General features: G+C 38.4%; 1 protein-coding gene and 1 non-coding gene across 7 annotated transcripts in view; one reads left to right on the top strand and one right to left on the bottom strand.

Annotated features, from left to right (window-relative positions):
• Positions 1–25,602, top strand: part of TTC29 (tetratricopeptide repeat domain 29) — a 245,195-nt gene extending 219,593 nt beyond the window's left edge. For 2 of the 6 annotated variants that reach the window (XM_081544277.1, XM_081544274.1), the window contains 3 exons: positions 24,825–24,894; positions 25,244–25,355; positions 25,443–25,602. In XM_081544277.1, coding sequence (XP_081400403.1) covers positions 24,825–24,894; positions 25,244–25,320 — 147 coding nt within the window. In that variant the 3' untranslated portion in view covers positions 25,321–25,355; positions 25,443–25,602. The remainder of the gene's footprint in view (positions 1–24,824; positions 24,895–25,243; positions 25,356–25,442) is intronic. The other 4 variants (XM_081544279.1, XM_081544275.1, XM_081544278.1 and 1 more) reach the window with 2 other exon arrangements.
• LOC145528089 (U6atac minor spliceosomal RNA) lies at positions 7,966–8,095 on the bottom strand. The gene has a single exon (XR_014070159.1). It is a non-coding gene; the product is annotated as a U6atac minor spliceosomal RNA (small nuclear RNA).
• Positions 25,603–26,034: the final 432 nt, after the last annotated feature.

The raw sequence follows: 26,034 nt of genomic DNA, 5'->3' as shown, positions 1-26,034 counted from the left end.
AATAACTGAACTCTCAGCCTACTTCCTATTTGTATCTTTACCACAGAATGTCACTGCAGAAAAATATACAGCCAAGTGGTTGGCCTCGTTTTAAATTCATGATCACTAACCTCAAGTGGCCCCTTAATGCTAACCCTGATCACTATATTCCCTGAGTTCACTCTCTCTTCCCTTTTCCTAGACAATTATGTCACATTTTGTCCCCTTTACCCAAACCTCCAACACTTTCTTGTCCATCCTCACTCTCAATTGATGAGCCTATTTCTTATTTCATTTAAAAAAAATAATCAAAAGAATACTTCAGTGAAATATCATCACGTCTACTCATTCACTGACATCTCTGCTCAATATACATTCTCTCCTCTTACTGAGGATTGACTGTTAAGCTCCTAGCCTAGGCCAACCTGTCCACCTGTGTACTATGTCTCATCCATTCTCATTTTCTCAAAGCCATTACCTCCAACAGTTCTCCCCTCCCTCTCCATCTGCATCAAATGGCCTGTAGATCATTCTTATCAGTATATGAACGTATGGTAATTTCTCTCATCTTTAAAAAAAAGTCTTTTGACCTCACAACTTCTCACCAGTTACTGTCCCATTTCTCTATTCCGCTTTATCACAATTTAAAGAATCATCTATGTTAGTTGTCTGTAATTACTCTCTTCCCATTCGCTCCTGAACCACTTGTTTCTGTCCCACCTTCTACCAAGATTGCTCTTCTCGAGCTCATCAATGCGCTTCACATTGCCAAACCCAATCGTCATTTCTCAGCCCTCCTCATCTTATTTGACCTATCAGCAACCCTGAGCAGGGTTGATTACTCCCTCCTCCTTTGTCTTTTTTTAATGTTTATTTATTTATTTGGCTGAACCAGGTTTTAGTCGGGGCACTCGGGAGCTTTGATCTTTGTTGTGGCATGTGGGATCTATCTAGTTCCCTGACAAGGGATTGAACCCAAGCCCCCTGGCATTGGGAGCTTGGAGTCTTAGCCATTGGACCACCAGGGAAGTCCCACTCCCTCTTCTTTAAATATTCTTCTCAGTGGCTTATCTTACTGGCTCCTCCTTCCTCCCTAGCCACTCCTTCTCAATCTCCTTTGCTAATTCCACCTAATCTACCTGATCTTTAAATGTTAGAGTGACCCATGGCTCAAGCTTTCATTTCTTCTCTTTTCTGTTTACACTCATTCTCTTATTGATCTCATCCAGTTTCATAGCTTAAGTATTATTTATTCACTAATGATGTTCAAATATGCTGCCTGGAGCCCTCCCCTGAATTCTGGGCTTCTGTACACAAATTCCTCCTTGACATCTTCACTTGGATATCTAGCAGACATCTCAAATTTGAAAGGTGCAAAATCATCCTCTCATCACTTAACTTCATATGAGCCCAAAGAGTGCTCCCCTAGGCGTTCAGCTCTCGGTTAATGCATGCTTCACTTGAGCGTGCGTGCTAATTTGCTTCAGTCATGTCTGACTCTTTGTGACCCTATGGACTGTAGCCCACCAGGTTCCTCTGTCCATGGGGTTGTCCATGGGCAAGAACACTGGAGTGGGTTTCCATGCCCTCCTCCAGAGGATCTTCCCGACTCAGGGATTGAACCCATGTCTGTTAACGTCTCCTGCATTGGCAGGCAGGTTCTTTACCACTAGTGCCACCTGAGAAGCCCATTCATGTACATATTTAAAACTTGAGTGTCATCCTTAATCTCCTCACATCCACATCAAGTCTATCAACAAATCCTGTTCCTTAAAAATATATCCAGTATCATGTAACTTCTTATGATCTTCCTGCTGCCAGCATGGTCCAAGCCATCCTATACCTTGCTTGGACTGTTAAAATAGCTTCCTATACAATCTATGGCAATCCACTCCAGTGTTCTCGCCTGGAGAATCCCACGGGTGGAGGAGCCTGGCAGGCTACAGTCCATGGGGTTGCAAAGAGTCGGACATGACTGAGTGACTCACACACACACACACACACACACAATCTATTCGACAGTTTTCAGTTATCCTTTTAAAATAAAGTTAGATTATGTTGCTTCTCTGCTTAAAGTCCCTCCAGATGATTTCCTATCTCACGTGGAGTACAAGCTAGCATCCCCACCGTGGCCTGTGAGACCGTGCGTGATCTGGCCCTCTGTCACCTCTCTGATAATCTTCCTACTACTCTCAGCGACCTGTGCTTCTCTTCCTCTCCCCATATGGGTCTTCTTTCTGTTCCTGGACCACACCAGGACCTTGTATTTGCTTGTGCAGTGCTCCTTCAAGATATTTCCAAAGCTTATTTCCCTTAGAATTTTAGTCAGATATCATCAGCTCATACTTTTTTAATTGGAGTATAATTGCTTTACAATGTTGTGTTAGTTTCTGCTGTACAGCAATGTGAATCAGCTATATATCCCCTCCCATTTGGACCTCCCTCCCACCCTCCCTGGTCACACTTTTAAAAGTTGCAAACCACCCCCCACACACATATATACATTCCCTATAGGTATACACTTTGCTTCCCCTATAGCATATATTATCATCTGACAAAACATATTTTATTTATTTACTGTCTGTCTTTAACCTCTAGAGATATAAACTCCATGACAATAAGATTCCTTTCCATTTTCTTTCCTCAGTGTTGTATCCCCAAAACTTAGAACATAGACACATTATATGTGTCTCACCAATTTGCTGAGTGCATGAACAACTGAAGAGAAAGATCACTTGATTATTCCAATGGAGCTCACAATACATTTAATAAAATTCATTATCTATGATAGGAATAATTCCACTAAAGATAATGATAACATAAAGATACCCACTATCACAGCTATCTTTTAATCTTGTCATAGAAAAAAAAAGAAGATATATAAGGACTAGAAAAGGATGAGAAGAGTGCATGCTTATTTATGTAGATATAATCACTTAATTGAAAAACCAAGGAAAAGCAAATGAAAATCTTTATAAACAACAACAGAACTTGATGGCTAGATACAAAATTAATGTGTAAAAATAAATAGTCTTCTAACTTCTGCTTAAATGTAGAAATCTAGAAAGAATGTCATTCTCATCCTTACAGCAACAACAAAACTACAAAATCTGCAAAATAAATTTTTCTTGAGCTCATAAGAGACCTGAGATCACAGGGCAACCAACCGAACTCTACAACCAAAGAGGAAAACTAGCAATGTGCCTTTATAAAAACAAAGTAGTACTACATGACAACATATCACAAACAAGTCTTTTTAAAAAATGTTTTTAAATGAACCTGGGGAAAAAAATCTGTAAATATCACAAAGATGTCATCTCTTTTATAAAAAGAGATCATAAATCAGTAAGCCGAAGACCCATAGCCCCATTTTTTAATGGAAAAAAATAAAAGGATATGGAAATTTACTGAAAAATGAATTTTAAAATTGTGTAAAATTTTAAAAAGTGGAAAAATGCTGATCTTTACTCATGATAAGAAAAATGTGAATGAAAAGTGTAGGAAGAAATTTTTAGCTCTCAAATTGGCAAGTTTGATAATGCAATATGTTTGGTGATCATGTGATGGTACAGTTATATCCCATGTATTACTGGTAAAAGACTAAATACAACCTCTAGGGAGAGTAGTCTGGCAGTTATAGAAATATCAAGTGCAAACAGCTTTGACCCATAATTCTATGTTTACTCAACACATTCATTCATTCATTTGCTTGTTCATTCTTTCACCTACTTATTAAGCATCTCTATGTGCTAAGCATTGTCTGAGGCACTGGAGATACAGCAGCAGATGAAACTAAGTCTCCACTCTGATGCAACTTATTCACTAGACGGGAATCTAGACAGCTGCAAACATAAGCATATAACATGACATAATACATTATAATGTAATATGCAGTAAAATATGATATATGTATCCCACTGTGTATGGACAGAGAGTGATGGAATAGGACAATTCTACTTTAGATAGAACGGATAAAGAAGACCTTTCAGAGGAGGTAACATTTCAGGAGAGACCTGGTTAAAGTAAGGGAGTGAACATAAGTGTCTCTTGGTGGGGGCAAGAGGGAGGGACAATCCAGACTGAAGGCAGAACAAATGCAAAAGCCTTACAAATGCCTAAGTATTGATTTACAGTATAAAAGGCTGCAAACAATTTAAATGTTCAACAAGGCATTTAGTGACTGGTTAAATTATGGTGTATCCATAGGTGAGACACATTCATTAGCAATGAGTGAAGCAACTCCATATGTACTAAAAAATAATAGTCAAGAGAATGAGAAGACTAGCCGTAGACTGGGAGAAAATATTTGCAAAAGACACTTCTGATAAAGAACCTTATTCAAAATATACAAAGAATTCTTAAAACTCAACAGTAAGAAAAGAACAACTTAGTTTAAAAAAAAGCCAGAGAATGGAAGATACACTTCACCAAATATCATATGATATTTGTGTCCCTGTGTCTGACTTAATTCACCTAGTATGGACAATCTCTAGGTCCATCCATGTGGCTACAAGTAGCATTATTTTGTTCTTTTTAATGGTTGAGTAATATTCCATTGTATATATGTACTACATCTTCTTTATCTATTCCTCCATCAATAGACGTTTACATTTCCATGTTTTGGCTATTGTAAATAGTGCTGCAATGAACATTGGAGTGTATATATCTTTTCAAATTCGGTTTTCTCTGGCTATATGCCCAGGAGTGGGATTGTTGGGCCACGTAGTAGCTCTATTTTTAGTTTCTTAAGGAACCTCCATACTGTTCTCCATAGTGGCTATACCAATTTACATTCCCACCCACAGTATAGGAGGGTCCCCTTCTCTCCACATCCTCTCTAGCATTATGTCATCTATTAAATAAGAAAGCAGATCAGCATGAGTGACAGAGAACTGAGATATGAGGGCAAGGTTGTGTCAGAGAAGTTTTTTAAATAGGTGGTTTAGATGTAAAGCCACAAGGGACTTGATTCAAATTGCTATGTAACTCACTTGACATTCCCAGCACATATGATGAAATGCTGCAAGATGCAGGAACAGATTCACACAACTTTAAACTGCATGAAGTATTTGGTTTTTTACTCCCAGTTTCTTAAATAAAAATTGCAATGAATATATACATTGTAATATATTTATATTATATTCACTTATATATTCCTATTATTTATATATTAAATATTCATATAATTATATATTATATATATACTTATAAATTTGATGTGGGCATTTTGAAAATTTGATATGGTCCTATCTCTGAAAATCTTATTTTATATTTTTCTTCAACTTAATTCATTCTTAATGGGATTAACCATAAAAAAATAATCTTTTTCCAGTAATTTTTGTCATCTGAATATGTATTGTCATCATTTTTAATATCTCCCCATTCATTAAAACATAATTTATGTATTGTCTTTCCACATATAAATTGTCAGTTTTGAAATATGGTATGGTTTCTTTCCGCAGCCACAGTGCAAGAGAGGCAAAGAAGGTAAACTTGGAAGGAGGAGGCTATTTGTGTAGTAAGGGAAAACAGTCCTCCAATTCTGCTATCTTCCTCTATTCTCTCCTCTATGCCTAATACAATGACATAACTGACATGCACAAAAGTGACTCCAGATCCTCTTTGCTCTTTAAAACAACGGAATCCATAAAAATTAAGATATTTTGTGTAGCTTAAACCTTCTTTCATTAAAGTAAAAGTGTTAGTCACTCAGTCATGTCTGACTGTTTATGACCCCGTGGACTGTAGCCTCTGTCCACAGAATTCTACAGGCAAGAATACTGGAGTGGGTTGCTATTTCCTTCTCCAGGGGATCCTCCTGACCCAGGGATCGATCCTGGGTCTCCTGTATTGCAAGCAGGTTCTTTACTGTCTGAGCCACCAGGGAAGAGAAACAAATTTTAAATAAGTGGGTTTTTTTCTTATATACAAAACAGAAATGAACCCACAGACATAGAAAACAAACTTATAGTTACCAGAAGGGAAGGGGGAAAAGCATAAGTTAGGAGGTTGGGATTAACATATATACACTACCATATATAAAATAGATAACCAACAAGAACCTAATGTATAGCACAGGGAACCATACTCAATATTTTGCAATAACCTACAAGGGAAAATAACCTGGGGAAAATGTATGTATGTACAACTGAACACAACATTGTAAATTAACCATACTTCAATTAAAAAATGAGTATAATGCTCCCTTCCAGAAAATAAGTAGTTCTTTAAAATTTAACTGTTTTAAATTATTTTTAGCAACTATGCATAAAGATCCCTTTTCTTCTCTGAAGCACTTCAGATATATTAACTAAGAATTTAGATTTTTTCTAGAAAGATGAGAAAATAATATATTTAAGAAGAAAGCAAGTTCTTTAGAACTGAGTACTTCTTATGTATTCATTAAAGAGTTATCTATAGATCTTGCTGGAGAACTTTTTCCTAATTAGCTGGCTTTTCAGACTGATAGTTTTGTCTTTATCTTTTGTGCTCTCACCTGAACTTTTAAAGGCAAACATAAGTCATTTATTCTGTTTTTCAATAGGTATTTATTGGTCATCTACTTTGTGCCAAGCAATACTTTATCATATCACATTTTTTCAGTATAAGCAGAGTTGAGATTTTTTTAATTAAAGTATATCTGATTTACAATGTTGTGTTAATTTCTGCTGTACAGCAAAGTGATTCAGTTATACATATATATTCTTTTTTATATTCTTTTTCATTATGCTTTATCACAGGATATTGAATATAGTTCCCTGTGCTATACAGTGAACCTTGTTTATCCATTTTATATATAACAGTTCACATCTGCTAATCCCAAAATCCCAATCCATCCCTCCCTCACTCTGCCTCAGCAACCACAAGTCTGTCCTCTATGTCTGTGAGTCTGTTTCTGTTTTGTAGGTAAGCTCACTTGTGTCATATTTTAGATTCCACATATAAGTATGTCATATGATATTTGTCTTTCTCTATCTAACTTATTTCACTCAGTATGACACTCTCTGGGTCCATCCACATTACTACAGATGGCATTAATTCTTTTTTATGGTTGAGTAATATTCCATTGTATATATGTATTGCATCTTCTTTATCCATTCCTCTGTCAATGATATGTTGCATTTTTTAAAAAATTTTTTGAAGTTTAGTTGATTTACAATGTTGTGTTAGTTTCAGGTGTAAAGCAAAGTGTACTCTTATAAATATATACAATCCACTCTCTTTTTATATTCTTTCCCATATGGGTCATTACAGAGTATTGAGTAGGGTTACCCATGCCATACAGTAGATCCTCATAAGTTATTTATTTTATATGTAGTAGTGTGTATATGTCAATCCCAAACTTCCAGTTATCACTTGTCACATTTTTAAAAGTAAATCATAAACTACAAGCTGTGTTCATCCAGGAAACATTAAGTATATACTATCTCCAAGATACCAGGCAAGGTACAGGGATGAATATATTACTTTTCAGAAGAGAAAAGTCTATAATCTGAAGATTACAAAAAATTGTGATTACATACTTATATTCAAACCACAAAAATTTTTTCAAAAATGACTTCTTATCTGTAAGTCAAAATACATGTGCAGGTGTGTAATGTACACACATTAAGGATACAGACTCTAACACAGAGATTCTCTGCTCCTCAAAATTTTGACCCACCAGTCAACCTATCAAAGAACCTGAGTCTGACCATGGGAAACCCAGCAGGCTTATTTTCCCTGATACTAGCATTTAAATGCCTTTATATGTATTCTGTGAATGTCTTAGTGTTGTTTTTTTTTTCAGACTCTCTGCTCCCTCATAGTTGTTTGTTGTCTAGTCATTCAGTCTTGACCAACTCTTTGCAACCCCTTGGACTGTAGCCTTCCAGACTCCTCTGTCCATGAGATTCTCCAGGGAAAAATACTGGAGTGGGTTGCCATTTCCTCCTCCAGGGGGTCTTCCTGATCCAGGGATTGAACCCACGTCTCCTGTGTTGGCAGGAGGATTGTTTACCACTGTGCCACCAGGGGGCCTGAGGCAATGACTTAACCATATGTGTGTTGTCGGGCCTGAGGACCTCTTCCATCCTTGTCCAAGGGAGTGCTAACTTTCTCTCCTTTCGTATAACACTATTAATTGCTTTAACAAATTGTACATAAAACTCTCATTTCTTCTCTGAAGACCAGGCTCTAGTACAGAGAATCATGCTGTGATTATAGATTGAGTCCTCCACTACAACCCTCACCCCAGCCTCGGACTCCTGAATCCATCTTACCTGAACACTCCTACCAACTGTACCCCAGCATCTATCACTCTCAAATGTATATTTTTCACTCAGGTGGTACTCAGTGAATATCTGTTGAATGAGTGACAACTGAAAAGGGATTACCAGTGGACAGACACAGTGTATGTTCAACATAAGCTCTACCCACTATTGGAAAAGATTCGTTCAAAATTTGTGTCATTTCAACAGTAAAGTAGCATTAATCTTCTTCTCACTCATTTTTATACAAGGGGAATTTAAAATATGCTTAATCAAAAGTGTTCACTGAGCGATTTGATTGCTATTTGGGTTCTACAAAACACCTATGGTTTTAGACCCAGAGGTGGTCTAAGCAGCATTTCAGAAGTCTTTGTGTATACTTTTTATTTCTCATTGCCCTCACCTTCTCTGAAAAGAATGGCTGACAACCTTTCCTTGTGATATTTGAGCTTTTAAGAGTGTTGTTTTCTCTATTTTTTATGACCAACCTTACACTTGTTAAGTATAATTTTGGCTTTATGTAACATAAAAACCCTGCGATAAGGTGCTCTGTGAATTAATAAGATTGGCTGGACAAAAGACAAGAAATCATTTAAAAACAAATACTCACATTAAATACCTTGGATAGGTAGGCCTTCTGGGAATTTTTCTCTAATGCAACAAAAGCACACCATTTCTGTTTTCAGAAATAGACCCAGAGCTTGTCTAAAGCCATATTACATAAGTAAGGGCTTTGTTTTACATTGGCATTTTACATCTTACAATCTTACTAAATCCTTTTTTGATCAATCTGATATTGACCAGATCTATATTGATTTCTTGTACACTTGTTTATGGTATTTCATTTGCTATATCTAGGATTAAAAGCCAAATTAACAAGTGTAATCAATTTTCCTAGTGATAAAGAAAAGTCCTTTAGTACCCTTAGACACATTCATCTAGGGATTAAAAAAAAACTTGTGAAGATGTTGTAATAAATGGATCGATTTATTCAATCACTGGGCAGAAGAACATTAGCTCTGGGAAAGGGCTTTCCTCTAAGAGCCTTAGTTACCCAGTTTCTCTCGTGTTGCACCAAATGATTTGCATTTTTAGAGAAACTTCATGTCTGCAGTGAATTCCAGTGAAAACATGAATAAATTGCCTTTATTCCTCTCTTATTCTGACTTTATGAAGCTGAAGTCATTAGGGGTTGAGTCAAAGTATAATGAAATAAAGGCAGCAACACACCCGATGGAAACCCTGGCTTAAGTTCCTCACTGCCCAAGCCGCTGTCCTGTTAGTGGTCTTCAGGGAGATCCCTGGGGCATGTTACAAATTTTTTAAACCACTACTTTGGAAACCATCTCTAGAAGACAAGAAAATAGACAAACAACAACTAGGAACTTGACAGGCTTTCCACAGCAATTCTTCACAAGGTCAAATAAATCCTCCTCTCTGAGCCTAACACAATACAGCTACCTAAGAGGCTTTCTTGTTACTCACCTTCCTTCTTTTGAATTCACTGGAGTGAGGGTGAATATGGCCTTCCCAGTTGGTGCTAGTGGTAAAGAACGTGCCTGCCGATGCAGGACATGGGGGTTCTATTCCTGGGTCGGGAAGATCCCATGGAAGGAGGCATAGCAACCCACTCCAGTATTCTTGCTTGGAGAATTCCATGGACAGAGGAGCCTGGCATGCTACAGTCCATGGGGTCACAAAGAGTCGGACACAGTTGAAGCAATTTAGCATGCATGAAATAAAATATAAAAAAGAATATATATCTATGTATTATGTGTGTACAACTGAATTACTTTGCTGTACAGCACAAACTAACACAACATTGTTAATCATCTACTTTCTATAAAATATATATCTGACAATAATTAGGATATGATTTTTTTAATTTAAAAAGTTCTATCACATCCCCTCATACAAAATACACTGTCAATCCATGGAAACAAATTTCATTTTTACTCATGATCTGAATGTTGCAGCTGAACAAAAGACAACCTGGTGTCCTTCCTCCTTTTACCAAATGGGCTATTTTGCTCCAATGTTAAATAGTAGATACAAAAAAGAAGAAATTCATACAAAACAGTGAATCTCAAACTTTAGTGAGCAAGCAGATGACCTTGGTATCCTTTTAAAATGCAGATTCTGATTTACTAGGTCTAGAGTGGGAGATTTACAGGGTTTAGGGGGAGAAAGGGGTGGTTTCATAGAAAATGGTAATCTGATTTTAGTTATTCTGTCTTGACCAGAAAAAAATGCAGAATCTGTAATGTGGCATTCACTGGAGAAATTTTTTAAACTGTATGAAAACATCAACACTATATTTATTTATCTTAAGAAAGTGTCAGGGCAGATTGATAGATGTGGATCAGATACTCTCATTAAAAGTTTAGATATCCAGAAAAAGAAATGCAGGATAATTCAGTGTCAATGTAATCGATTCAATTCTTCATCCGGTCTGGCTCCATTCTGTATTTAAGATAATGATGCTTAAGGGGGAAAAAGAACCTATAATTTTGAGTTTGAATATACTTCTGATCCTTGTACAAATTTTAATAGGCTTCAAATATTAACAGAAGCCTTTGAAAACGGAATTGCTATGTACCAGAACCTGTAATGGTATGACCTAAATCAAATCCCTTACGATTATACAGTGGAAGTGAGAAATAGATTCAAGGGATTAGATCTGATAGACAGAGTGCCTCATGAACTATGGATGGAGGTTCGTGACATTGTACAGGAGACAGGGATCAAGACCATCCCCAAGAAAAAGAAATGCAAAAAGAAAAATGGCTTTCTGAGGAGGCCTTACAGATAGCTGAGAAAAGAAAAGAAGTGAAAAGCAAAGGAGAAAAGGAAAGATACACCCATTTGAATGCAGAGTTCCAAAGAAGAGCAAGGAGAGATAAGAAAGCCTTCCTCAGTGATCAGTGCAAAGAAATAGAGGAAAACAACAGGATGGGAAAGACTAGAGATCTCTTCAAGAGAATTAGAGATACCAAGGGAACATTTCATGCAAAGATGGGCTCGATAAAGGACAGAAATGGTATGGATTTAACAGAAGCAGAAGATATTAAGAAGAGGTGGCAAGAATACACAGAAGAACTATACAAAAAGATCTTCCTGACCCAGATAATCACGATGGTATGATCACTCACCTAGAGCCAGAAATCCTGGAATGTGAAGTCAAGTGGGTCTTAGGAAGCATCACTACAAACAAAGTTAGTGGAAGTGATGGAATTCCAGTTGAACTATTTCAAATCCTGAAAGATGATGCTGTGAAAGTGCTGCACTCAATATGCCAGCAAATTTGGAAAACTCAGCAGTGGCCACAGGACTGGAAAAGGTCACTTTTCATTCCAATCCCAAAGAAAGGCAATGCCAAAGAATGTTCAAACTTCCGCACAATTGCACTCATCTCACATGCTAGTAAAGTAATGCTCAAAATTCTCCAAGCCAGGCTTCAACAGTACATGAACTGTAAACTTCCAGATGTTCAAGCTGGTTTTAGAAAAGGCAAAGGAACCAGAGATCAAATTGCCAATATCCGTTGGATCATCAAAAAAGCAAGAGAGTTCCAGAAAAACATCTATTTCTGCTTTATTGACTATGCCAAAGACTTTGTGTGGATCACCACAAACTGGAAAATTCTTAAGGAGATGAGAATACCAGACCACCTAACCTGCCTCTTTAGAAACCTGTATGCAGGTCAAGAAGCAACAGTTAGAACTAGACATGACACAACAGACTGGTTCCAAGTCAGGAAAGGAGTACATCAAGGCTGTATATTGTCACCCTGCTTATTTAACTTACATGCAGTGTACATCATGAGAAACACTGGGCTGGAAGAAGCACAAGCTGGAATCAAGATTGCCAGGAGAAATATCAATAACCTCATATATGCAGATGATACCACCCTTATGGCAGAAATTGAAGAAGAACTTTTTTGAAATCCTCTTTATGAAAGTGAAAGAGGAGAGTGAAAAAGTTGGCTTAAAGCTCAACATTCAGAAAACTAAGATCATGGCATCCCGTCCCGTCACTTCATGGCAAATAGATGGAGAAACAGTGACAGACTTTATTTTGGGGGGCTCCAAAATCACCGCAATGGTGACTGCAGCCATGAAATTAAAAGACGCTTGCTCCTTGGAAGAAAAGTTATGACCAACCTAGACAGCATATTAAAAAGCAGAGGTATTACTTTGCCAACAAAGGTCCATTTAGTCAAGACTATGGTTTTTCCAGTAGTCATGTATGGTTGTGAGAGTTGGACTATAAAGAAAGCTGAGCTCCAAAGACTTGATGCTTTTGAACTGTGGTTTTGGAGAAGCCCTTTGAGAGTCCCTTGGACTGCAAGGAGATCCAACCAGTCCATCCTAAAGGAAATCAGTCCTGAATATTCATTGGAAGGACTGATGTTGAAGCTGAAACTCCAATACTTTGGCCACCTGATGCAAAGAACTGACTCATTTGAAAAGACCCTGATGCTGGGAAAGATTGAATGCAGGAGAAGAAGGGGATGACAAAGGATGAGATGGCTGGATGGCGTCACCGACTGAATGGACAGGAGTTGAGTAAACTCCAGGAGTTGGTGATGGACAGGGAGGCCTGGCATGCTGCAGTCCACGGGGTCGCAAAGAGTCGGACACGACTGAGCGACTGAACTGAGCTGAACTGAGAACTTGTAATATAAAAGACCACAGGTCAGTTTAAGAGCATCTACCAAATCTACCCAAACTTAAAAGATGTGCCCTGCTTTAAAATTTGTTATATCTTGTCTGTTATACTCATCAGATATAGAATAACCACATCATGATTTCTGCCTCAAAACACCAATGGAACAGATTTCCTTGTTTGTTAACAAAAAGTAGGAAAGTATTACCAGGAAAATGCTGATGGTTTTGTTTTGTTTTGTTTTGGTCAAGGGTAGGGATTATTTGGTTGGTTTTCATTGTTGTTTTTGTTTTGTTTGTTTGGTTAAGTGGGATTAACTCTGTAATCTCAGGCTTTTGTTCACAGAATTGTTATAGACTATGAGAAGGTCCATGAATGACAAACCAGTATTACCAAAAGTGGGGGTGGGGGTGAAAAAAGAGAAAAGGGAAAGAAAATTAAGGGAAAAAAGAAGCATCAAATCATATACTACCATCAAGTATGTGGACACTTAAACCATGCCTCACGTGACCAAACTGGTGACATTTGAACTTTGCGATTATTATATGCAATTTCTTTCTTTCTCTCTCACACACAAAATCCATTCTCACACTTTGCTCTGTATCCCAGGAGACTGACTTCAGACTGCATCTCACAATTTCACTGCCTTCTGTCTTCCTAGTTTGGATTTATCCAAAGGTGTCATCACCTGGGGATCAGAGGTTAGGTGGTAAAAAGGTCAGGAGTTATTCACTTACCCCTGGCTTCAGCTCAGTTCTGACATCTGTGACACCACAGCCACTGCTTCTAGGCTCGGTTGGGTGAGCCCTGTTCTAAACTTTGATCCCTCACTCCCGAGTTCATTAACGCCATCCTCTTCCCCTTTACTCTTGGCCTGGGGAAGATAATGGTGTAGCATTCTTCCACTGCCAGTCACTGAGTGCCTCAGCATCCCTTGTTGTTCAAGTTCTGCTCTTATCTCTCTTTCTTTGTCTCTTTTTTAATTTATTTTAATTGGAGGATAATTATTGTGCTTGTTTTTGCCATATATCAACATGAATCAGCCATAGGCATACATAAGTCCCCTTCTTCCTGAACCCCCCTTCCACCTCCCTCCACCCCCAGCCCTCCAAGCTGTCACAGAGTGCTGGCTTTGGGTGCCCTGTGTCATATAACAAACTTCCACTGGATATTTTACATGTGGTAATGTGTATGTTTCAATGCTATTCTCTCAAAGCATCCCACCCTCTCCTTCTTCCACTGAGTCCAAAAGTCTCTTCTTTGTGTCTCGTTTGCTGCTCTGCACATAAGATCATTGGTACCACCTTTCTAGATTCCATATATATGTGTTAATATATGACATTTATCTTTCTCTTTCTGACTTACTTCAGATCTCTGTATAATAGGTTCTAGGTTCATCCACTTCATTAGAACTGACTCAAATACATTTCTTTTTACGGCTGAGTAGAAAGCATCACTATGAACAAAGCTAGTGGAGGTGATGGAATTCCAGTTGAGCTATTTCGAATCCTCAAAGGTGACGCTGTGAAAGTGCGGCACTCGATATGCCAGCAAATTTAGAAAACTCAGCAGTGGCCACAGGACTGTAAAAGGTCAGTTTTCGTTCCAATCCCAAAGAAAGGCAATGCCAAAGAATGCTCAAACTACCACACAATTGCACTCATCTCACATGCTAGTAAAGTAATGCTCAAAATTCTCCAAGCCAGGCTTCAGCAATACGTGAACCATGAACTTCCAGATGTTCAAGCTGATTTTAGAAAAGGCAGAGGAACCAGAGATCAAATTGCCAATATCCACTGGATCATCGAAAAAGCAAGAGAGTTCCAGAAAAACATCTATTTCTGCTTTATTGACTATGCCAAAGCCTTTGACTGTGTGGATCACAATAAACTGTGGAAAATTCTGAAAGAGATGGGAATACCAGACCATCTGACCTGTCTCTTGAGAAACCTGTATGCAGGTCAGGAAGCAACAGTTAGAACTGGATATGGAACAACAGACTGGTTCCAAATAGGAAAAGGAATACGTCAAGGCTGTATATTGTCACTCTGCTTATTTAACTTATATGCAGAGTACATCATGAGAAACGCTGGGCTGGAAGAAGCACAAGCTGGAATCAAGATTGCCGGGAGATATATCAATAACCTCAGATATGCAGATGACACCACCCTTATGGCAGAAAGTGAAGAAGAACTAACGAGCCTCTTGATGAAAGTGAAAGAGGAGAGTGAAAAAATTGGCTTAAAGCTCAACGTTCAGAAAACTAAGATCATGGCATCTGGTCCCATCACTTCATGGCAAATAGATGGGGAAACAGTGGAAACAGTGTCAGACTTTATTTTGGGGGGCTCCAAAATCACTGCTGATGGTGACTGCAGCCGTGAAATTAAAAGACGCTTACTCCTTGGAAGGAAGGTTATGGCCAACTTAGATAGCATATTTAAAAGCAGAGACATTACTTTGCCAACAAAAGTCCATCTAGTCAAGGCTATGGTTTTTCCAGGCTATGGTCATGTATGGATGTGAGAGTTGGACGGTGAAGAAAGCTGAGCGCCGCAGAATTGATGCTTTTGAACTGTGGTGTTGGAGAAGACTCTTGAGAGTCCCTTGGACTGCAAGGAGATCCAATCAATCCATCCTAAAGGAGATCAGTCCTGGGTGTTCATTGGAAGGACTGATGTTGAAGCTGAAACTCCAATACTTTGGCCACCTCATGTGAAGAGTTGACTCATTGGAAAAGACTCTAATGCTGGGTAGGATTGGGGGCAGGAGGAGAAGGGGACGACAGAGGATGAGATGGTTGAATGGCATCACCAACTCGATGGACATGGGTTTGGGTAGACTCCGGCAGTTGGTGATGGACAGAGAGGCCTGGCGTGCTGCAACTCTTGGGGTTGCAAAGAGTCGGACACGACTGAGCGACTGAACTGAACTGAACTGAATATTCCATTGTGTATATATACCACAACTTCCTTATGCATTCATCTGCCTATGTACATCTAGATTGCTTCCATGTCCTTTTTATTGTAAACAGTGCTGCAGTAAACCCTGGGGCACCTGTGTATTTTTCACTTCTGGTGTCCTCAGGGTATGTGCCCAGTAGTGGAATTTCTGGGTTGTGTGGTAGTTTTATTTCTAGAGTTTTAAGGAATGTCCATACTGTTCTCCATAGTGGTTGTACCAGTTTGCATTCCCACCACCAGTGTAAGAGGGTTCCCTTTTCTCCATACCCTCTTCAGCATTTATTGCCCCTGTCTCTTAACAGCCCCTTCATTAATGTCTCTTCAGAATCCCAGTTGAATGTGCCATCTGCTTCCTCCTGACTGATACCCACTCCTTCTCCATTGTGAGTATCAAGTGAGGTGGCTAAAGGCAAGTGAGTACAAGGAATATTAGGAGGCGTGCCCTTGCCAAAGAGTTCAGTTGATGAGAGAACAGTGCCAATGAGGCCATAATGTGTGTCTGGCTGTGCTCCAGGCTCACAGGCTGTATCTCTGACCCGCCGTTTTACACACCATCAGTTACAAGGAGGACCATGCCAAAAAGGACATGTGCATCTGTGCCAACCCATTGCCACTCCTGGGAATAATAATTCAGAGATGAGCCGTTCAGTTGAGATAGCTTCAAAATCATCTTGGTTCCCAAAGGAAAGCTTTTGTAATGTGATTCTTGTGAAAATTTTATATAGGTTATTTTAAATAATAAAACCATCCTTGTCAATATCTTTGTCAAAGACCTAATTTCATTTTGTTACTTAATCTGTAGCTCATTCCTAATGACATAGGTTAAAAGTCAAGTTTATTAAAATATGTCCTATATTGGCAATTGGACTTAGGATTATAAGTATATATATATTCAACTTGCTTCTTTAAAATTTTTCTACTGTTATGATTAACTGAATGAAATGATATAATGCTGTCTAGAGGATAAGCAGTTAAATTTCAATTTGTTTATTTAAAATGATTTTCTGATCATCAAGTGTGAATGACAAATTTAAGTGTGTATACTCTGTTCCCAGTACAGTTACCTTTTAAAACTGCATTGTAATAGGCCATTGTAGATGTACTACTGTATTAATGCTGATATACTGGGCTTACTTCCATGGTGTTAATTCTATATGATCTGAATACATGGGGCAGGGGTAGTGACTTCTCCATTTTTTAGAAATCAGTTTCTGAGACTCTCTACTCTCACCATGAAAAAGAGCTATTTCTACTAAAACTGAATCTATGGCTTTAAGTAAATTATGCTGCAATCAAAAATAAAATATAAGCTCCTCATTAACAATGCTACAATCACCCAGAAGATATGAGCAGTTTTCATACATGGTATTTATTCTTAATCATTTTCATAAAACACAATCTGAATTTTATTTTTTATCAAAACCCTTTGAGACATTTTGATAAGGTCAACAGAAAGCACAGTCTTTTAACATGAGGTGATCAACTTTTTGACAATAGTAGGACCAGGAGACCTAATGGAGTAATAGCCTGCAGGGTCCAGCTAAATATAATATACGAACATAATCAACCTCTGTGATGACTATTCAGAAGTAATCCCTTTAGCTTTGAACTGCAACACATATTTCAACAAGCAAAAACCTTATGAAGAAATTCTCTGCAGACCACACTGATACAATACAGCCCTCATATCCTGCTCGATGTGTTTGCTGCTTATAGTGAGTTTTAAATTTAAGGTAATGACTGCTGTATATTCATGTGAGCATACAACAATACTTTTGATTTGTTGTGGAAAGGTTGAATCCATTACCAGGGGTCTAGCCTATAAACTCTGACACAACCTTTACATATGAGTTATTATTTACCCTTTTCTAGTAAGGCCACTAAAAATGTTTTGCCTGACAAAATGATAAAATTTCATTCACCTTTTCAGCCACAAAACCACCAGGTAACATCTTTTCCATTTCAATTTATACTCGCTAACAGATAGCATTTTAAAAATCTCATTTGTGTATAATACTGTATTATACGAAACTTACATGCCATTGTCTTCGTGTAAAGGAATGGGATTGTAGGTTTATTGCAATTTAGCATTGTTGACTTATTCTATTGCTCTTTGGTACAAGGTTAGGCTAAAAGCTGATGAAATCAGATCGTTTTCTTGCCCACTTATGGGAACCTATACTTTGAGAGTCTTTGGCTCAGATGGTAAAGAATCTACGTGCAATGCAGAAGACCCAGGTTTGATTCCTGGGTGGGGTAGATCCCATGGAGAAGGGAACGGCAACCCACTCCAGTATTCTCACCTGGAGAATTCCAGGGACAGAGGAGCCTGGCGGGCTACAATCCATGGAGTTTCAAAGAGTTGGACACAACTAACACTTTCACTTTCACTATTATCAACGGGGAGATACCTGTTTCTATTGAAATAGTAAGCAGTGTAAGCAAATACCACACTCTCAAGTTTGCACTGTTTCTGGTCTCCCTTGCTGGAGTGATATGGGTCCTAATCTTCCAGCTTCTTTAAGACCTACAGGTCAAACATCTCAAATCATATCTTAAGTCAGACTTACAGCAGGAAAACTAAGTTACGAATCAAATTGAGTGCTTTTGCAAGAGGCAACCAAGAGTCAATTGTTCCATGATCCTCGTCTTATTGCAAGTGAACAGAAATCTCCAAACACCTGGATGATAACTTCAAATGTTCCTTTATGTAAGTTAACCTTTGTTAAGGTTTCCTATGACAGTGGAAAAAAGGATATCCCTTTCAACATAGGGGACTAGAATGCAAAAGTAGGAAGTCAAGAGATACCTGAAGTAACAGGCAAGTTTGGTCTTGGAGTACAAAATGAAGCAGGGCAAAGCCTAACAGAATTTTGACAACAAACACACTGATCATAGCAAATACCCTCTTCCACAATACAAGAAACAACTCTACACATGGATATCACCAAATGGTCAACACTGAAATCAGATTGGTTATATTCTTTGCAGCCGAAGATGGAGAAGCTCTATACAGTCAACAAAAACAAGACCAGGAGTTGACTGTGGCTCAGATCATGAACTCCTTAAATAGAAGAAAGTAGGGAAAACCATTAGGCCATTCAGGTATGTCCTAAATTAAATCCCTTATGATTACCCAGTGGAAGTGACAAATAGATTCAAGAGATTAGATCTGATAGACAGAGTGCCTGAAGAACTATGGGTGGAAGTTCATTGTACAGGAGGCCATGACCAAAACTATCCCAAGAAAAAGAAATGCAAAATGGGATGATCCAGAAGGATGGGATGGGGAGGGAGGTGGGTGGGGGGTCCGGGAAGGGGAACACATGTAAACCCATGGCTGATTCATGTCAATGTATGGCAAAAACTATTACAATATTGTAAAGTAATTAGCCCCCAACTAAAATAAATAAATTTATAAAAAAAAAAAAAAGAAATGCAAAAAGGCAAAATGGTTGTCTGAGGAGGCCTTACAAATAGCTGAGAAAAGAAAAGAAGCAAAAGGCAAAGGAGAAAAGGAAAGATATATCCATCTGAATGCAGAGTTCCAAAGAATAGCAAGCAGAGATTTTTTTTTTAAAAAAAAAGCCTTCCTAAGTGAACAATGCAAAGAAATAGAGGAAAACAACAGAATGGGAAAGACTAGAGAGCTCTTCAAAAATTAGAGATACCAAGGAAACATTCCATGCAAAGATGGGAACAATAAAGGACAGAAATGGTATGCACCTAATAGAAGCAGAGGATATTAAGAAGTGGCAAGAATACACAGAAGAACTATATAAAAAAGACCTTAGTGACCCAGATAACCACAATGGTATGATCACTCACCTAGAGCCAAACATCCTGGAGTACAAAGTCAAGTGGACCTTAGGAAGCATCACTACGAACAAAGCTAGTGGAGTGATGGAATTCCAGTTAAGCTATTTCAAATCCTAAAAGGTGATGCTGTGAAAGTTCTGCACTCAATATGCCAGCAAACTTGGAAAACTCAGCAGTGGCCAGAGGACTGTAAAAGGTCAGTTTTCATTCCAATCCCAAAGAAAGGCAATGCCAAAAAATGTTCAAACTACCGCACAATTGTACTCATCTCACACGCTAGCAAAGTAATGTTCAAAATTTTCCAAGCTAGGCTTCAACAGTACTTGAACTTGCACATGTTCAAGCAGGATTTAGAAGATGCAGAAGAACCAGAGATCAAATTGCCAACATCTGTTGGGCCATAGCAAAAACAAGAGAATTCCAGAAAAACATCTACTTCTGCTTCACGGACTATGCTAAAGCCTTTGACTGTGTGTATCACAGCAAACTGTAAAAAATTCTTAAAGAGATGGGAATACCAGACTACTTGACCTGCCTCCTGAGAAACCTGTATGCAGGTCAAGAGGCAACAGTTAGAACTGGTCATGGAACAACAGACTGGTTTCAAATTGAGAAAGGAGTACGTCAAGGCTGTACATTGTCACCCTGCTTGTTTAACTTATATGCAGAGTACATCATGAGAAACACTGGGCTGGATGAAGCACAAGCTGTAATCAAGATTGCCAGGAGAAGTATCAATAACCTCAGATGTGCAAATGACACCATCCTAATGGCAAAAAGTGAAGAGGAACTAAAGAACCTCTTGATGAAAGTGAAAAAGGAGGATGAAAAAACTGGCTTAAAACTCAGCATTCAAAAAATGATAATCATGGCATCTGGTCCCATCATTTCATGGCAAATAGATGGGGAAACAATGGAAACAGTGACCGAGTTATTTTCTTGGGCTCCAAAATCTCTGCAGATGGTGACTGCAGCCATAAAATTAAAAGATGCTTGCTCCTTGGAAGAAAAGTTATGACCAACCTAGACAGCGTAACCAACCAAAAGCAGAGACATTGCTTTGCCAACAAAGGTCTGTATAGTTAAAGCTATGGTTTTTCCAGTAGTCATGTGTGGATGTGAGAGCTGGATCATAAAGAAGGCTGAGCGCTGAAGAGTTGATGCTTTTGAACTGTGGTTTTGGAGAAGACTCTTGAGAGTCCGTTGGACTACAGGGAGATCAAACCAGTCAATCCTCAAGGAAATCAATCATGAATGTTCATTGGAAAGACTGATGCTTAAGCTGAAGCTCCAATACTTTGGCCACCTGATGTGAAGAGCTGACTTATTAGCAAAGACCCTGAAACTGCGAAAGGCTGAAGGCAGGAGGAAAAGGGGATGACAGGGGACAAGATGGTCGGATGGCGTCACCAACTCAATGGACATGAGTTTGAGCAAGCTCCAAGAGATGGTGAAGGACCAGGAAGCCTGGTGGGCTGCCGTCCCTAGGGTCAGGAAGAGTCGGACATGACTGAGTGACTGAAGAACAACAATACAGCGAGTGTGAATGTCTTTTATTTAAACCAGAAATTGTGACCCAAGTTGAGTAAAAGAAAAGCTGTAGATACAGTTATTCTTCTCAGAGAATCTACTTGGAAATATTTCACAATAAAAATCACCTTGGCTCAGAACCTGGGAAATGAATGTTAAACAATTATTTGAGACCAGCCAGGTATAATTTCAAAGTTGGAAAGTCCAGGAACAATTTCTCCAGTTAAAAAAATATTGTTACACCCTGCCAAACCAAAGGGAATGCTGAACTGAAGACATTAGATAGTATAAAACAGGCATTAGGATGTCTGGATGGTTCTCTATATTTTGATGCATTGAAAATATTCAACTGAGAAGCCCAAGGTAGTTCTTTACTTCAAGGAGTGATGGAATATATTAGTTAAAGGCTAAGCTTCTATTACAAAGAGTCCCAAAGGTACAGTAGCTTAACTACATGGAAGTTTGTTTCTTCCCTAATCCTGAAGTGAGCTGTCTACATTTACAAGGTAGTCCCACAGGCATTCAGAAGGTCATGACCTTCTGTCTTATTGCTCCTCCATCCTCCAGGGCAGGGTTTCTCAATATTGCACTATTAAAATTTTGAGCTGAATAATTTTTTTGTTCGGGAGAATGGTATGACTGTCGTGAGCATTGTAAGATGTTTAGCAACATCCTTGGTCTCTACCCACTAGATGCCAATTGCACTTCCACCTACCAGTTTTAAGAACAAAAATATCTGCAGATGTTTCCCAATCTTCCCTGTGGAGAAAAATCATCCAGTTGAGAACCACTGACTTGGATGTCGTTATCATCTGCATGGTCAAAACCAAATCATAATTTTCCATGTTCAAGACTGAGGAAATGGAAAGTTTAAGGAGAAATGAATGCCCATTGCCTAATGCTCAGACCCAGAAGCAGTATGTATCATTCTGTCCACATTCATTGATGAGAACTTATTCATGTGTCTTCAACCAAATATGTATATGCTGATGGGGAAGATTTAGTAGAGTTCAAAAAAAACTGATAAGTGAAAGACAGAAGGAATTACTGGAGCCATGTCTTGTGTATTCAAGAAAGGATGAGATCTAGTAAAGAAGTAGAGGGCTTGGCCTCAGATAGGAGCATGGGGACATGAAACATATAGGACAGAATTAAGAGAATAACTCTTAACACAGAGCTTGTAGAAGCTTTTTCCTACTATGTTTTATTTTCTCTATGAAAATGGAAGATAAATCATCAGATGAGAATTATGATGCATATGAAGAGTTGTAAGTTTGGGAAAATGGAAAGAAAGAATAAATAAGTCATCTAGGAAAGTGGAAGAATGAATGGACTTAAGAATGTTTAATAGGATGGCCTGAACATATTAATGACATGACATGCATGCTGGCTCAGTCTTGTCCAACTCTTTGAGACCCCATGGACTGTAGCCTATCAGGCTCCTTTGTCCATGGAATTCTCCAAGCAAGAATACTGGAGTGAGTTGCCATTTTCAACTCCAATCCAGGGATTGAGCTTGCATCTCATGCGTCTCCTCTATTGGCAGGCAGATTCTTTACCACTGTGCCACCTGGGAAGCTGTTAAGGGTTTCCTCTAATGTCTGTGACCATGAATTTAAAGTGAGACCCACTTGTATGTTTTTCCAGCTGCACCGAGCCTTATGCTTCAGGACAGGAATAGGCAGAGTGTTGGTTTTACCTAGGGTTATAGTTTTGTCAAGTGAGTACAACAAATTGAGAAATGGGTAAGGAAGTCAGCGTATATGCAAGAGGGTGAATGGCCATGGAATTTAAATGGTACAAAGAAGGGAAAGAGGAAATCAAAACAGAGAGGAACAATGAAAAGATGATAGAACTGGAAATCCCAGTAGGGTTGAAGAATTGCTGGTGGTGGGGTAATAGAGGGAGTGATCTAGAAAGAATAAAAGCTGGTAGTCAGCTAGTTGAAGGCAGGAAACTGAGGGGGGCTCACAGTTACTGGCAGTGACAAAGTCTGAGAATGAGCATGGGAATTGGTGGCTGCAATAAGGTAAAGGCACAATCTAAAAGAACAGAGCTCAAGGAATTGAGATTCAGGGTGAAAGAATCTTCTACATAAACATTTAAATCGCTAAACTAAGAAAGTAGTCAGAAAGTGACAATAAGCTAATGATCCAGGGAACTGAGAATATTGCAGTTGCAGGTAGATCACAACAACAGTTGAGTATGTAACTGACGATGTGAGTTTCAGGAAGAGAAGAAGGGAAGTCAAGTGCCCTGAAAGAGAATATTAGGGAGGAGGACACCTGCCCATCTCCAAGTCCAGTAGTAAGAGGACCAGGGAAAGAAAAAGTGAAAGGGTTTCTCGGCTGGCAGTATCCTCAGAGGACAGCCAAGTTTCTGTCAGAGCAAGAAAGGAAAAGAAATTTCAGAAAATAAAGTGAGAATACAGTGGAAATATTTCAGGAGTTGTAGTAAGTGAGAGATAGGGACCAAATATGAAATGTGCCAAACCTTATGAAAAACAGAATGCAGGAAATGAAGGGGGACATGGACACCTGTCATCAGCAAGGATAAAGAGCATCTTATTAGATACATCCCAGTGCATTCAAGTCAAAAGTAGAAGGGCAGATAAGAAGGTTAAGTAACAAATTAGTGTATCTATTCATGTCTAAGTTTCCTAAATCTTATTTATTTGGATGCTTTATATTGGTCTCTAAATTAATTGTCCTTCTCAGTTTTTGTTTAATGAGTCATCTGATCCCCAGACAGTGGCTATTCCAGTTGCTGTTTCATATATCACAAGAATTCTGTGGGTTAGGAATTCCAATATGGCTTGGCTGGACATCACCTAGTGATGATACTCAACTGACAGATGGGTGGATTTACTAACTGACTGGAGCTTTGGTGGGATGGTTAGAAGGTCATCTGGGACTGCCAACTGGAGCATCTATACATGGCCTTGCAGGACAGCAATCTCAGGGTGATAGGATTTCTTACATGGCGACTGGCTTCCTCCAAAGCAAGCATCCTAAGAGAATCAAATGGAAGCAGCATAGCTTTTTCTGATCTAGCTTCAGAAGTCATGCAGTCATTTCCTCCACATGCTATTGATTACAAAAGAGCCCTAAGCCTAGCTCAGTTTCAGCAGAAGGGAAATTGGATTCTACCTCTTGAAGGAGGACTGGCAAGGTCATACTTCTAAGGAACATGCAGAGTGGGAGATGTCATTGTGGCCATCTTTGACCAATATTATCTGCCCTGGTAACACAAGTGATACATAATAGCTGTGTTTGTATAACATTACCTTACACACAGTTGATAAGGGTAAGAGTTGCTGTTGTATTGTGTTAATCCCTCAGTTGTGACCAGTTCTTTGCGACACCATGGATTGTAGCCCACCAAGCTCCTCTGTCCAAGGGATTCTCCAAGCAAGAATACTGGAGTGGGTTGCCATTCTCTTCTCCAGGAGATCTTCGTAACCCAGAGATCAAACCTGGGTCTCCTGCATTGCAGACAGTTTCTTTACTGTCTGAGACACCAGATGCCCCTGAAAAGGGATTTCCAGGTTCAAACTCAAAGAACTGTAAACTGTATTTGAGATAAAACATTAAATGTATACATCTTTTTTCTTTAGGAGACTCTAGAAGATCCACAATGGAAAGTTTATATCACACCTCAGAGTTTTCAGAAGAGGAATCCAGTGGGTATGATAAATCAAGTGAAACTTTCTTTTAAGTATCCACATTATACAAGATACTAAATATTAATACAATGTAATTCTCCAAACACACAGAAAAAGTAACTTCATCTAACACTTGATAAGTCATAGATAATACTGAAACACCATTTAAAAAAAAAAAATCACAAACGTACTTTACATAAAGTTAAGTACTTTTAATCTTTTCAGCTATGTCTAAAATTTACAGAATACAAAATGCAGTCAATCCTTGAACAACATGGAGGTCAAGGGTGCTAACCCTCCTCCACACGGTGGAAAGTATCCATATAATCTATAGTCAGCCCTTCATATACTTGTTTCCTCCATATCCTCAGCTCTGCATCTGCAGATTCAACCAGCCACCAATTGTATAGTACTGCAGTATTTACTGTTGAAAAAAGTCTGCATATAAGTGGACTCCCAAAGTTCAAGCTCATGTTGTTCAAGGTCAGTTGTAATGTGGCAAGTGTGTGTGTGTGTGTGTGTGTGTGTTAAACTTTCTATCCTGATATAAAATTTCATAATTTATTTCAGATTTTCAGGTAATCAAAAAAAATGACACTTAAACCAACTTTTGATTCAGCAACAAAGGAAGAAGAAATTTATCATACCACCTATGTCTTCAATACCTGTTATAGGAGTATGTTACAAATAATACAGATAGAGTTATAATAAAGATAGGGTTATAACAAAACAATGACTATGTTTTCATTGGAATTTGTATTACAATTTACTACAAATTTAGTCTAAAACATTTAAATTCTTGAAAAATAAACATATCTCAAATGCTTAGGAATACCAATAATTACCCATAAGCTAAACTGTAAAATTCTCCTCTTATCCATTATTCTACAAGAAATAGTGCTACTTTAGCATCAAAATTTGGCTGTGTCTAATGAGAAAATCATTTTAAGCTTAAGGAAATCTATGCTGAATAAAGGTGGGTAAAGATTTATTAAAATTCCAGGGAATCTTTTTAATATACATAAAAGGATTGTAAGCAAGAGACTACTGTATTGATAAGTACTGCTCCAACAGTTTGCTTTACCTGGGAAAGTGAGAATAATTTTACTTTTTGTACATAAATGGCTAAAAGTTTTCCACATACACGACTATACATTGTGTG

This window comes from Giraffa tippelskirchi, chromosome 11 (assembly GCF_054371585.1).
Source record: "Giraffa tippelskirchi isolate mGirTip1 chromosome 11, T2T-mGirTip1v1.2.pri, whole genome shotgun sequence".
In the NCBI taxonomy this organism is placed as follows: domain Eukaryota; kingdom Metazoa; phylum Chordata; class Mammalia; order Artiodactyla; family Giraffidae; genus Giraffa; species Giraffa tippelskirchi.
Note: the sequence above shows the minus strand (reverse complement) of the source record. Positions and strands in the feature narration are given on the sequence as shown.